Below are 14,752 nucleotides of genomic sequence, written 5' to 3'. Positions count from 1 at the left end.
TTTTCCCAGGGAAGCTGATCCTCACTTAAACTAACCGCAACATCCATTTTCATTACTCTACTTACCTTTTGGATTCTAAAATGATTACAACAGAAAATTAAAATGTAATAGTTTAATACAGGGTTTCTCAACCATGGTGCCATGGAACCCTAGGGTTCCTCCACAGGTTGCTAGGGGTTCCTGGAGCAATGAGCAATTTCTGCCTCTCAGATAAGTTCCCACTGACACCATTGATCTTTTTAGCTATCTATAAAGGGGTAATTCTTCCCAATGTCCACAAGTGTAAGGAGCATCCTTCCCACTGACCATCACACTGACATATCTTTTTGTAGATCTAGTCATTTTTAGCAGGGGTTCCCTGATTCTGGAAAGTTATTTCATGGTTTCCTCTGTGTTGAAAAGGTTGCGAAAGGCTGGTTCAATAACTTCCTAGTTTGATAACAGCCCACTTTTTGTCTTAGTACCCCTTTTTTCCCCTGGCCCTTCTGACTCTTCCACTGCACAAAACATAGTAAAAGTGGGTCTTTGGTATATTAGGGAAAGTACCTGGTATAATGACATCTACTAATATCCTGATACAAGGGACACAGGCATGCAAAGTCTGTAATGAATTTAAAACACTTGTCTCAGAAGCTTCCAGTGAAAGATGTCACTCTTTGACTCGGCCTTCAATGTTGCATACTACTTCCAGAGCAACTGAAGTTATGTATCTTCACTGCAAGTCATATTAGTGCCATTGAACTTGGACAGTTCACAGAACGAGTAATGTCCCAGCTCAAACACATAAAAGGCAGCAATTCTGCAAAGTGGTTTAAAAGCAATCAGAGTACTCGATCCCCTGTTTTGATTATCCAATTATTGCAATAGATTTGTTCACTCAAATAAGGTGATTAGTACTGGTGAGGCTACTCTCATGTAGCAGAGCATCCCCCAATCCTTCCTGAAATCTGTAACCACTGGTGTGGAGCTATTGTTGCTTTTCTTACATTTTAAAAGTGGTAGCTCTGATCGAAAGCTCTGAGCAAAAGAAAAGTGGTTTAAAACTCCAGTAGAGATGTGTAAGAAACTCATTGATGGTTGGTTACAGGAAGCAAATGATTTTAGTTATTTATTCTAAGGGGCGTTAACAAATATTAAATTGAGGGTGCCAATAATTTTGTCCAGTCCATTTTTGGAGTTTTGTGTGGAATGTGTCAGATTTGGCTTTTTGTTTTTCTACTTTTTGTGTCATACCAATAAAACATAAGAAATAAACATGAGAATGCCTAAACATTTGTAATAGCAACAATTTTCTAGGCGAAGTGGTGCATTATCTCACAGAAATGCGGGGGTGCCAATATTTTTTGGCCATGACTGTATATAATAAATGTTTGTTTTTCGGTTTAATACCACTTTAAGTGGGATCAAAATGTTGGGCATATATTGTGTTGTGTATGGACTCCACTAGTGTTGTCTGCCCTACTAGAAAATGGTCAGCTGCAATTGTTCCATTAATTGTACTGAAGTGTAACTGTCAATGTACTTTGTGATCAGGAGTGACACCTGAAACATATTAAGAGACTTTACCTGCTCTCTAATTTGTTGTTGTCTCATGCAACACGGTTCTTTAAGTGAAACAGTATATTTTATTCCTCTTTCTCCCTAGTAGTTCACACTCAGCTTTCCTATTTCACTTATTAAAAAGGGAAATAAGGTATTTATAATGGTCTTTATAGGTATACACAAATGTTTTACCTTTCATTTCTATTATAAACTGAATGAGTTATTTTACAAGGTTGAGGATTTACAATCACTTTAAATGAATATAAATCCTAGCAACGAACTTAGTTGCTTCTTCTTGGTCTGTTTAATGTTCCATTGAAAGAATTTTATTGTATTTGATGAGTGCAGCAAAAAAAAAAAACATTGATCGTGCCAGAAATTCAGAGCTGTCCTGTGGTATCTCAAAAAGCCCTCCTAGTAGTAATCTTGAACTTAGATTATAAGCTCCAAGGAGCAGGGCACTCCTAACCCTCTTGTATTGAACTGCATTGTTGCTGTATTGTCTCCTGTTACATTGTAAAGCGCTGAGTAAACTGTTGGCGCTATATAAATCCTGTATAATAATAATAACAATAACTACAGAATGATTAGCCCTTATGTTGTAGAGATCTGAGAATGAGAGTGGTTGAGTAGTTTAGCAAAAGATACTGGTCAGGGCTGACATCATAAAAATGCAGTGTGCTGTTTGCCCTAAATAAGGCGTAGAAACTAAGTGCATTTCTAGCAGATCAAGAGGTTTTTTTTTTTGCTTTTTTTTTTTTTGCCTCAATAAACAATTTAAATCAAACCTGTTTATTTGACTGTTTATTTGCACGAGCAAAGCGCAGGTTTTCTTTTAAAGCATTTTGAGCAGCGCACATATATATATATACAAAAATTTTATTCCACAAAGTTGCCAAGCTCTGTGCCTGGTCTGTTTCCTGGCCACATCACTGCTGTAATATCTTTTCTCTATTACAGGGAGATTTCTGTGTCTTTACTCCACTACCTAGCACCTTATTACAAAACTAGTATGCAGTCTGTGAGTCCAACGGCGGCAGCTTCCATCAGAGGTTTCTGAGACTGGTATTTAGCTTTGTCACAAATTCCCTTTAAGCCACTGAGAACATTTCAGCTTTTGACAAGTGAATATGTATGGCAGCCTAACACAATGAAGGGATCTGTATTGTGACATGAAGTTGGCACAGCATGCACTGACATTATTTTCAGCTGCCTTCCTCTGAGTAAGGAGCAAGACTGGAATACTGAGAGTCATTCTAAATAATAAATCTTGTAAGCCCCTCCATAGCTCGTCTGCCTGCAATGTGCTGGTGATAATTGTGCAGCCGCTGTGCAACAGATGAGTCCATCCATACTTATTGGAATCCAAGTGACATGTACATTTATCACATGACGAGTCCTTCCACTATACATGATGGCGGCTTTAATTTTTACATCACTAAAATCACACTGGCTTGCTTTATTCAATAAAACCTTGCTTTTTCTGTGTTATTGTAATATTTGAATTCAATATAAACGACGCTAGTAATTTTTCTTCCTTACACCTTGTCACATTCATCATTCTCAGCTTAACTATTGGGCTCATATATTAATTTCTTTTCTGTCACATTTTGGAAATGGTATAACTAAAATAGTATTTTGCCCTTGAGAGATGTCAATCAATCAGTCTCATTCTCCGCAACAACAAGCCCAAGCTTCTCCGGGACAAAACGAGTTAAATTATTCACATCCTGAAAATAAGAACCCATTTAAGTGAACCTGTCAAGCTTTTTAAACTTTACAAACTAAAAGTCATGCCAAAGAAAGGGTAGTACAAGGTGCCCACTTTTAACTATGTAAAATAGTGACATCATAGGAGAACCAAGTATAAAATATTCCTTTCTAAACAGAGAAAGGCTTCCCAGTAATGCATTTTTTTATGTAGCCGGCATGTTCTTTTTAAAGTGGTTATAAAGGCTGAAGGTTTTTTTTACCTTCATGCATTTTATACATGAAAGCAATAAACCTTCAGTATGCAGCTCCCCCCGCAGTCCCCTCTTGTACTTAGTTGAGCCTGATCCCCTTTCCAGCGATGTCCACATGAGCACAGGCTCTCTCAGCTCGTTCCATTCTAATTGGTTCAGACACAGCAATGGGAGCTATTGGCTCCTTCTGCTGTCAATCACAGAGGGAACAGGGAACACACAAAGCTGGTTCAGAAGCGAGCACACAAGAGTGCCTCCATAGCAAGCAGCTTTCTATGGGGGCACTCAGCAGGGGGGGGGAGCCAAGAGTGCCTGTGATGGACCCGAGAAGAAGAGGTTTGGGGCTACTATGTGCAAAACCATTACACAGAGCAGGTACATATGACAGGTTTGTTATTTTAATAATGAAAAAAGAACATCAGTAAAATCAATCTGTATATGCAGTAAAGCATGTTTGTTATAATCATTGTGGAACTTAAGGGGTAAATCCTCTGCATTGTGTAAAAAGGCTGTTTGATACTTTCTTCTCTGCCTCTCCTCTTGTTGAAATGACCATCTGATACAGACTGAACCCATAACCCTTCTGCACATGCTCAGTTTGGTGTGTATTGCTAGAGAGGTTTTTTTTTTTCTTGGGAGAGTGCAGGTGATAAGCACAGGGCCAATCAGCACTGTCCAGACAGAGGTCAGGGGTTTTGCATCCTCTTAGAGCAGAAAGAAAACTCTTCCTACAAGTTTTACCTAGTGGTGGGCTGGACACTGATAGAAATCACAAGACTGCTCTAACTGCTGATGAGAAAGGGTATTTAGCAGTTTATATTTACTAAAATTATTACATTTCCATGTTCTGTGTACTGTGGGAGACCAGATATAGTGAATGCAGAGTCCTGGGTTTAGTAACACTTTAAAGCCCCACCAGCACAAGGCAGTTAATTCTGGTCAGCAGTACAAAAAGATTGACTCCACTGGATACAGGTGTAAGAGAGTGACTTCAATGATTAATGGGAAATATGTGTAATGAACTCTCTCCAAACAGAAGATAACAATTCCAGCAAAGGATGTGTAAAGATTTAGTTAACACATTGCGTTAAGGAAGCTAATTTCATTCTGAATGGACCGAAAATACATAGTCATGTATTACCATGTATTGCATTGCAATGCATGTGCATCACAGATGCGTTTCAGTAGAATATGGTAGAGCAATGTGAATACCATATGGACCGCGCATAAAAAGTGCAAAATATGACAATATATGGAAAACAAAATTGATACTGATATTAATAATTCAGTCCCAATAGTGAAAACAAAGTGCAAAGTGCTAAATTCTTGATTGTGAACACCGTGTACAATAATAGGTTCTCTACTGTGCTCAGACTGGTGCCCCACATGGACTGACACTCACCGTCATCCCGTGACCACCTATCTCTAGGATGGTCGTTTGCGCTTTTGGGACTATCCCAGTATGCAGTGTTGCTACTGGTAACCGGCTGTTCCTCCAAAAGTGCTGTATCAATACCAACTCTCTCCTCTCCTCCTCCACGGGTAAAATAAGCAAGTACTCAGCATGTCTGCTCTATCACCACCTTTATTACTCCACACTTCGCAGGTACAGACAGGGAGCTGAGAAGTGTGGATAGTTGTAAGAAGCTTCTATTACCTTCAGGAGCCATGTCTAGCTTATTGCACCCCTTAAAACACCAAAAATATCATTATCTTGTCCTCTCCACTGACTCCAAGACAAAATAGCAAAACAACACAATTTGTGCCAGACTTTCTGGAAAGTAAAGCTCTTGATTTTGCTCATTCCTACTCACAACATTTCCAGGTAAAATCAGTGAAGGCGGAGAAGAATAGTCAGATCAAAGCCCAGGTGATGGTTAATAGTTTTTAATTCAACCGCCTAGAAGTATTTAAACTACAAATGCATCTTTTGTTACAATATTCACCGTTTCTCTGGTGCTGCCCTCTGCAGACTTACTAGTGTTGATCCTCAGAGTAATGAGTCTGCAGGGGAAAATAAATGATAGAATGCATACTGAATCCTAAAAGTTAGAATGTTTTTGTTAGGCGCAAAAACATTTGAACTTTTGCTAAAAGTAAATGTCACCAATGGCAGCCAGTACAAACAACAGGAAAACTCATCTCGCTCTGCAATGCTGGGATTGCCAACATTTTAGTATTCACTGAAAACAACATTAAAGCTTTGTGAGTGTTTATTTAATTTAGGCTGTGTGAAAATTTAGATATGTACGCCTTTATAAAAAATATGGCATCTTGCTATCATCAGTAGGATTTCTCAGTGGATTATCTGGCTGCAATTGATAAATAGAAGAGGGAATTTAGATTCTTCTATCTTGAGCATAAATTGTCATTTTCTTCAATGGGGTTTTTTGTTATCTGCTGAAGCAGCGGTAAACATTTTAGAACTATATTGGTATCAGAGTAAATAGCACTTGATGGGCTTTGGTCTTTTTCGATCTTGCTATTTTACTGTTATTTTACATAATGAAATAAAATATTTCTATGCAATGTCACATGGCACATAGATGAGGCTTTTTTCATACCTGTAAGTGATAACAGAGACACACCTGAATCAGCATACAAAACATTGGCGTTACTGTCAAATGCTGAGGCAAAAAGGTTGGCAAAGAACCAGATAGTCTGGGTCTGATCACAGTGCCTCAGCCTGCCTTCCCCTTACTATTCCCTGGAAATTCCTCTTGACCAGTAAGGTAATCCATCATATGATAGGCCAACAGAATTGGAGTTACTTGTTTTTTTTTTGATAGAGTGTCTTTAAGGGCCTTGGTCTACAGGCTTTGATGCACAAAAGCTGTGTGCTTTTGACATCAATTTGAGATAATCTAGAATCCTTTAAAGTTACAGGTGACCTGCATTTGCACTGCTTCAGCTGAATTTGTATTCCCACAGACCTATCTGGGGAAAGAAGTACAGTAGTTCAAAACAAAAGCTCACTGACAATGGCTCTAAAGAAGACTTTCAAGAAGTTCTATTCATACTGTATTTAAACTGTTTCCCTAATAAAATTCCATTGCAATTATAGAAAAACAACAACCATCTTGAAGTGAAACCATTTACTGTCTCTGAGGTCAACATGGCTTTGTGTCTGAGATATGAGTTCCCCTCCTCTGCATATCAATGCTAGTAGGTCTAATTCTTTTACAATTCCATGAAACCCGATTTCTTCCACGACCCTTCCAGTGTTGACAGGCTGTACTTAAAAGTGAAGTTTGGGAATGGAAAAAATAAAGTCATAGTTACCTAGATGGTTGCAGCACCAATCCCAGTTGCATCTGTCCCCCGCTGGCTCTACACTGAGAACTGAGCAATCAAAGACCGCGGATCACTCAGCTCTCTGTATTCAGTCTGCAGAGAGCAGGTGACTGACAGTCACTGGCTCTCTGATCTGCTCCCCCAGCGCTCACTTGAGCACCAGGCTGTGGAGGGGGTGGGAGTGGCTGGCTCAGGTTCTCAGTGGCTTGCTGATAGGCATATGGGTGGATCCTGACTTTAAAATCAGAATTTTTCTAGACCCTGGCCAGGCTGAGTGACTTCAGCTAACAGTGGGCTTAAGCCCACTGTTCGTTGGATATGGGTCACAGGAGTGCAGAATGAAGTGCACTCCTGTGTTCCATAGGAGAAGTAGGGCCAAAATAGCTTTGGTTCTATTTTTCATTTAAACCTTAAAGCTACAACAGAAAAATTGGTTGACACAGGCAGAAATATAGAGGGTGATTCTTATGCAATAATTCATCCCCTGTAAAACCTACCACCGTGGCCTTGACCTACTCCTTCCCCTCAAATATGGGTCTGATGTGCTAAACCATGAGTTTTTAAAATATAACTATGCTGCCTGCTGATAGATTCATGGGACAGAGCCCCCAATGGGGGAAGAATGGGTAATGAATAAATTATTGTATAGAATTCTGAAGAGAATTTGTACTTTCTTTCCATTTTGCATGGGTAAACAGTAACAGTAAACACACCTGTAGGATCCAATTAAGGTCCAATGCGAGCCACAATTTATTGTTCTAAGATCTGAATACAGGTGAAACTTGAAAAATTAGAATATCGTGCAAAAATTTATTTCTTTCAGTAATGCAACTTAAAAGGTGAAACTAATATATGAGATAGACTCATTACATGCAAAGCAAGATAGTTCAAGCCGTGATTTGTCATCATTGTGATGATTATGGCTTACAGCTCATGAAAACCCCAAATCCACAATCTCAGAAAATTAGAATATTACATGCAATCAATAAAACAAGGATTGTACATAGAACAATATCGGACCTCTGAAAAGTATAAGCATGCATATGTACTCAGTACTTGGTTTGCAGCAATTACTCCCTCAATGTGGCGTGGCATGGAAGCTATCAGCCTGTGGCACTGCTGAGGTGTTATGGAAGACCAGGATGCTTCAATAGCGGTCTTCAGCTCTTCTGCATTGTTCCGTCTCATGTCTCTCATCTTTCTTTTGGCAATGCCCCATAGATTCTCTATGGGGTTCAGGTCAAGCGAGTTTGCTGGCCAATCAAGCACAGTAATCCCACGGTCATTGAACCAGGTTTTGGTGCTTTTGGCAGTGTGGGCAGGTGCCAAGTCCTTCTGGAAAATGAAGTCAGCATCCCCATAAAGCTCGTCTGTGGAAGGAAGCATGAAGTGCTCCAAAATCTCCTTGTAGACGGCTGTGTTGACCCTGGACTTAATGAAGCACAGTGGACCAACACCAGCAGATGACATGGCTCCCCAAATATACACAGACTGTGGAAACTTCACACTGGACTTCAAGCATCTTGCAGTGTGTGCCTCTCCATACTTCCTCCATACTCTGGGTCCTTGGTTTCCAAATGAGATGCAAAAGTTGCTCTCATCAGAAAAGAGGACTTTGGACCACTGAGCAACAGACCAGGTCTGTTTTGCTTTAGCCCAGGTAAGATGCTTCTGACGTTGTTTGTTGTTCAGGAGCGGCTTGACAGGAGGAATACGACATTTGAAGCCCATGTCCAGGATCTGTCTGTGTGTGGTGGCTCTTGATGAACTGACTCCAGCCTCAGTCCACTCATTGTGAAAGTCCCCAACACTTTTGAATGGCTTTTTCCTGACAATCCTCTCCAGGCTGCGGTCATCCCTGCTGCTTGTACACCTTTTTCTTCCACACTTTTCCCTTCCACAGAACTTTCTATTAATGTGCTTTGATACAGCACTTTGGGAACATCCAACTTCTTTTGCAATTACCTTTTGAGGCTTTCCCTCCTTATGGAGGGTGTCAATGATGGTTTTCTGCACAACTGTAAGGTCAGCAGTCTTTCCCATGATTGTGAATCTAACTGAACCAGACTGAGAGACCATTTAAAGGCTCAGGAACCCTTTGCAGGTGTTATGGCTTAATTAGCTGATTATAGTGGGACACCTTGAGCCTAGAATATTGCACCTTTTTACAATATTCTAATTTTCTGAGATTGTGGATTTGGGGTTTTCATGAGCTGTAAGCCATAATCATCACAATTATGACAAATCGCGGCTTGAACTATCTTGCTTTGCATGTAATGAGTCTATCTCATATATTAGTTTCACCTTTTAAGTTGCATTACTGAAATAACTGAACTTTTGAACAATATTCTAATTTTTTCGAGTTTCCCTTGTGAAGTAAGGAAGGGGTATAACATGTCTCAGGTTTTTATTGCTGTCTGCATACATATTTTGCTGTAATTTCTGTCCCCTGGCAGGTTTAGAAAATATTGAAAAATCTTTCCAATGGAGAAACAAACAGCTATACAAATTGTTTTATTGATCTAAGAAAGTGTTAGAACTTCTGCCAACTTTCTATTGCTAAAGATGTTTTCATTGTGGAGTTCTTACTTCCTGTTCCAGTGGCACCCCATGAGACAGACAGGGGAACCCCCCCCCCATGTAATACACAGACTACAATAAAAACCTGCCAGAAATGTTTTATCCCTTCCCCATTATTTTAACGTTTGCAACAAAGTTGGATTTTTATCCGATTTCAAATTGTCAAACGTTCCAACAACTTTTTTGGTGTTCGACTCCTTGTAACTTAGTTATCCATTGTTTCCATCAAAAAGTTTTGGGAAGCTCAAGAAAGTTTTAGAACTATGACACATACTTGAAATAAATAGAGAAATTTTACCTGTTTCTAAAGCTCAAATAAATGTAAGACAAGTATGGCCTATGATATTTCTTTCAACTTTTATGAATCATACCTGGAAACCTGCAACCACAGTTTAAAGGAATAAAAATGATCCAAAAAGCTTTACAAAAAGATAAATTATCAAAAGGAGAGGCACAAATAAAATCCAGCATGAAACTAAGCCAGAATGTATCTGTATTAAAAGTACATCCTAGTCAGAAGCTTAAATTTATCTTTGAGATACAGTCAGTACTTAATTTTTCTTTGCTGGTATTGCTGTAATAGAATGCACCAACCATCTCCTTTGTAGGAAATCCGGTGATCTGAGAACACCTACTTATGATGCAGGAGAGCTATTCCAAACCACACCTAATGGAGTCTCTTTTTTTATATAGAAAGTCTAATGTAAAGAAATAAAAAAGACAAAACTAAAAAAAAATTCTTAGCCACTAATTCTTTTTAAACCTGCTTAGTAAGTTATAATGGTAATACAGGAGGCAGAGAGAAATCTTCAGGAAGTAGATTCCAAGTGACCCTGTGAAAACTGTTTTCATTGGTATTCAGAGGACTTTAACTTGTATGATCTTTTTGAAGGTTAGCATTAGTAGTTTACTGATTGCTTTCACTTGGTGCCTGGTATTACTTTCTAAGACTATCATAGATATGAAATGACTCTGGTAAAGAGAGAACAGGGCTCATCAACCTTGTGCAATAACATTAATAAAGTTTATTAAGATAAAGTACACTCACAAAGAGCCAGAAGCGAATGCATTTGTCAAGAGGCTGCAGAGTAGATGACATGCTATTGAATGATGGTGTCCTTTTGGCCCCAAAGCAAATTAAATGATCCTGCCAAAATTTCAGGTATCAGACCCCAATATGGCACAGCCACTTAGGCTTGAGGTCCAAAATGGAATTTGTGGATAATAGCAGTACTGTTATAGGTTAATGTAACATGTATAAGTTGCTTTAATATGCATTAAACACATTTTCTTTTTAGAATACAATTTCAAAAATAATGAAATAATAAAGTCATGCATGGGACTGCTATTGGCAAGGTTATATTTACACTCAATTTAACAGTAACCTTCATAGTTTGGAAGCAGTGGAAAATTTGGTGACAGGATCACGATATCTGGCTATGGGTATATTCATTATACAATCTCAGAGCTCATCTTGATTTGGCTATACGTGTGTATGGCCAAATTTGATGAAGTGTGCATATTTTAATTGAGCTGGGAAGACTGGTCTCAATGTATAAAAAACAACTGAACTTTTAGCAATAATTTAAAAATGCTGACAAAAGAATGACTATCATATACAGATAAAAAGAAAGACTATAGATTGACAGATAGATAGATAATGCATGTCTGCACTGAGACAGCATGGCAATTGCTGCAATTAGTGCAGTAAAATGTAATCAGAAGGGCTTTGCACATATCTCAGACCAGACTAGGGGAAAAGGTTGCTCTTTCAAAGGTAATTAAAAGATGATTTTGGTCAAGAGAGCAGTTAAATGCATAGTAAAATTGTTTTAGGGTCTCATTAGCTGCAAGACAAGTGAGAGCCTGCCATAGAGGCAGTTATAAAGGAAGTAGAGATGCTTAGTCAAAGGAGGGGAAGGTTACTGCAGCTTTTACATATTTCCTCATTGCTAATACAGCATCATGCATCAATACTGGCACTGAGCACACTGTACGAGCAAGGCTCATCTTTTAAGGATGGCATTGATGTATTTAAATCTATTCAAACAAGGCACATTTACACATAAAAGCATATAAAATAAATGCAATTATATCATATGCTGCACTTTGTTCCATTTTTCTCTGAATTGTTTGATTCAACTATATTATTAGAGGCCTTCAAAGATTTAAATAGACGTACTCTAAGAATATGCTAAGATTCTCATACCTAGATGACACCTAGGAGGCTTCTAGTTCCAGCATTGGACCCTTAGTATCATATCTTTTGAGTGCAGCTTTGAGTCATTTCAGTGTTGAAGATCAAAATGCAGAGTGGACCTGAAGTAGAGAATCTTTCTCTATGCCTTCTGCACTCCGAGCTTCTAGCTCCATTGTTCCAAAGTATTAGCATCAAGATATAATTTATTATAAAAAAGGACATATTCATCTTTGATACAGGTTACAGTATTGCTCCCAAAAAAGCTAGCAGCACAGAGGCTACAGCATGGCACCCAGGAAATTTGTTTTATCACAGTTGCCTTTTAAAGCTCAGGTATTGGCACATGTATTGTATAAAACCACACTAAATGGCAACCTTGCAAGTCTCTAGTGATACCGGTAGAACATTTTCCAATAACTTCTGTAGTTTCAGGGATAACTGTTTTTTACATTTCCTGTGATATCAGGTTTTCTGCTGTCTCTTTAAATGCTCAGCTCATGGGAGGAGTTGTGAGGACAGATAATTTAGCAATGTCCAATACCGGACACTCCTGTTTCCTAAACCCTGATGACTCCTCCCAGCATCTAGTAATGCCCCCCGGTTGATGTCAGCTGAGTGATGGTAGTGTCCTCTGAGGATAAAGTACTACTAGGACTGATTTTAGAGGGGATGGAACATTTAAGTTGGCCATACAATGATAGATATTTTTTCTTATTACAAAAAAAAAATCAAGATTTCTCTGTCCATTCTAAACAGCACAGGTGGAAATTTGCACTTTAAGCTGTCGTATCCTGACAGCAGGTGTTGGCAGCTGTCAGAATACCCAAACAGTGACTTCATCTGATTGGATGCTTTTCGGTTCAACCAAAAAGTTTCCACCCAGCTTAATCAAAAAACGTCCAAAACTGTAAGGCCAGCTTTAAACAACTGAACAGAGGGTAAGCCAGAGATCTAGATTAAACCTGGTTCAGCTCTCCTTTACTCCCTACAAGAGTGACACAAATTTAGACCACAGTCAGGTCCAAAAATATTGGGACATCGACACAATTCTAACATTTTTGGCTCTGTACACCATCACAATGGATTTGAAATGAAACGAACAAGATGTGCTTTAACTGCAGACTGTCAGCTTTAATTTGAGGGTATTTACATCCAAATCAGGTGAACGGTGTAGGAATTACAACAATTTGCATATGTGCCTCCCACTTGTTAAAGGACCAAAAGTAATGGGACAGAATATTAATCATAAATCAAAGCTTCACTTTTTACTTGGTTGCAAATCCTTTGTAGTCAATTACAGCCTGAAGTCTGGAACGCATAGACATCACCAGACGCTGGGTTTCATCCCTGGTGATGCTCTGCCAGGCCTCTACTGCAACTGTCTCCAGTTCCTGCTTGTTCTTGGGGCATTTTCCCTTCAGTTTTGTCTTCAGCAAGTGAAATGCATGCTCAATCGGATTCAGGTCAGCCTTGGCCATTGCATAACATTCCACTTCTTTCCCTTAAAAAACTCTTTGGTTGCTTTTGCAGTCTGCTTTGGGTCATTGTCCATCTGTACTATGAAGCGGCGTCCAATGAGTTCTGAAGCATTTGGCTGAATATGAGCAGATAATATTGCCCAAAACACTTCAGAATTCATCCTGCTGCTTTTGTCAGCAGTCACATCATCAATAAATACAAGAGAACCAGTTCCATTGGCAGCCATACATGCCCACGCCATGACACTACCACCACCATGCTTCACTGATGAGGTGGTATGCTTAGGATCATGAGCAGTTCCTTTCCTTCTACATACTCTTCTCTTCCCATCACTCAAGTTGATCTTGGTCTCATCTGTCCATAGGATGTTGTTCCAGAACTGTGAAGGCTTTTTTAGATATCGTTTGGCAAACTCTAATCTGGCCTTCCTGTTTTTGAGGCTCACCAATGGTTTACATCTTGTGGTGAACCCTCTGTATTCACTCTCGTAAAGTCTTCTCTTGATTGTTGACTTTGACACACATACACCTACCTCCTGGAGAGTGTTCTTTATCTGGCCAACTGTTGTGAAGGGTGTTTTCTTCACCAGGGAAAGAATTCTTCGGTCATCCACCAAAGTTGTTTTCTGTGGTCTTCCGGGTCTTTTGGTGTTGCTGAGCTCACCAGTGCGTTCCTTCTTTTTAAGAATGTTCCAAACAGTGGTTTTGGCCACGCCTAATGTTTTTGCTATCTCTCTGATGGGTTTGTTTTGTTTTTTCAGCCTAATGATGGCTTGCTTCACTGATAGTGACAGCTCTTTGGATCTCGTCTTGAGAGTTGACAGCAACAGATTCCAAATGCAAATAGCACACTTGAAATTAACTCTGGACCTTTTATCTGCTCATTGTAATTGGGATAATGAGGGAATAACACACACCTGGCCATGGAACAGCTGAGAAGCCCCATTACTTTTGGTCCCTTAACAAGTGGGAGGCACATATGCAAACTGTTGTAATTCATACACCATTCACCTGATTTGGATGTAAATACCCTCCCATTAAAGCTGACGGTCTGCAGTTAAAGTACATCTTGATCATTTCATTTCAAATCCATTGTGGTGGTGTATAGAGCCAAAAATGTTAGAATTGTGTCGATGTCCCAATATTTATGGACCCGACTGCACATGAAGATGATATATATGATACACAAAAAATGTGTATTTGTAAAACTGCAACCATGTTTCACTGTGTTTAGCTTTACAAACATCTTACACAGTATTTACTGTATATTAGTATATTTGTGGCTCCAATATAAACTTAATAGAAATTTGAAATATTACATATGTGTTTTTTTAAAGTTAGGGATTGATCATAGCTGCACTGTGTAAAACAAGTGTCTTGTCTACTTGCACAACAAAAACACAGGAGTACTTACTTTTTGTAACAACACCTTCGAGTCGGATGATATTTGGATGATCAAACTGTCCCATGATACTTGCTTCTCGGAGAAAATCTCTGCGCTGCCTGTCCATGTAACCTCCTTTTAAAGTTTTAATGGCCACTGGGATTTCCTTCTTTGCAGGAGTCTTCAATCTTCCACTGCATACCTCTCCGAATTCCCCTAAAAAGATAGTTTGGTTTTAATATAAAGAGAACATCGCGATGTATCATGAGAGGAAGGAAGAGAGGACGTAAATAAGGAAGAACTATGAAAT

The 14,752-nt window shown here is 39.1% G+C and overlaps 1 protein-coding gene across 2 annotated transcripts in view; it reads right to left on the bottom strand.

Moving 5' to 3' along the window:
• The window catches only part of EPHA6 (EPH receptor A6), a 1,004,780-nt gene that overhangs the window by 188,387 nt on the left and 801,641 nt on the right, over positions 1 to 14,752 (bottom strand). For both annotated transcript variants that reach the window (XM_089682939.1, XM_089682940.1), the window contains one exon: positions 14,473 to 14,658. In XM_089682939.1, coding sequence (XP_089539065.1) covers positions 14,473 to 14,658 — 186 coding nt within the window. The remainder of the gene's footprint in view (positions 1 to 14,472; positions 14,659 to 14,752) is intronic.

Source organism: Staurois parvus, unplaced genomic scaffold (genome assembly GCF_062004578.1).
Source record: "Staurois parvus isolate SC_StPar_1 unplaced genomic scaffold, SC_StPar_1.0 ptg000299l, whole genome shotgun sequence".
Taxonomy (NCBI): domain Eukaryota; kingdom Metazoa; phylum Chordata; class Amphibia; order Anura; family Ranidae; genus Staurois; species Staurois parvus.
The sequence above is the reverse complement of the archived record's forward strand: the minus strand, read 5'-3'. Positions and strand labels throughout refer to the sequence as shown.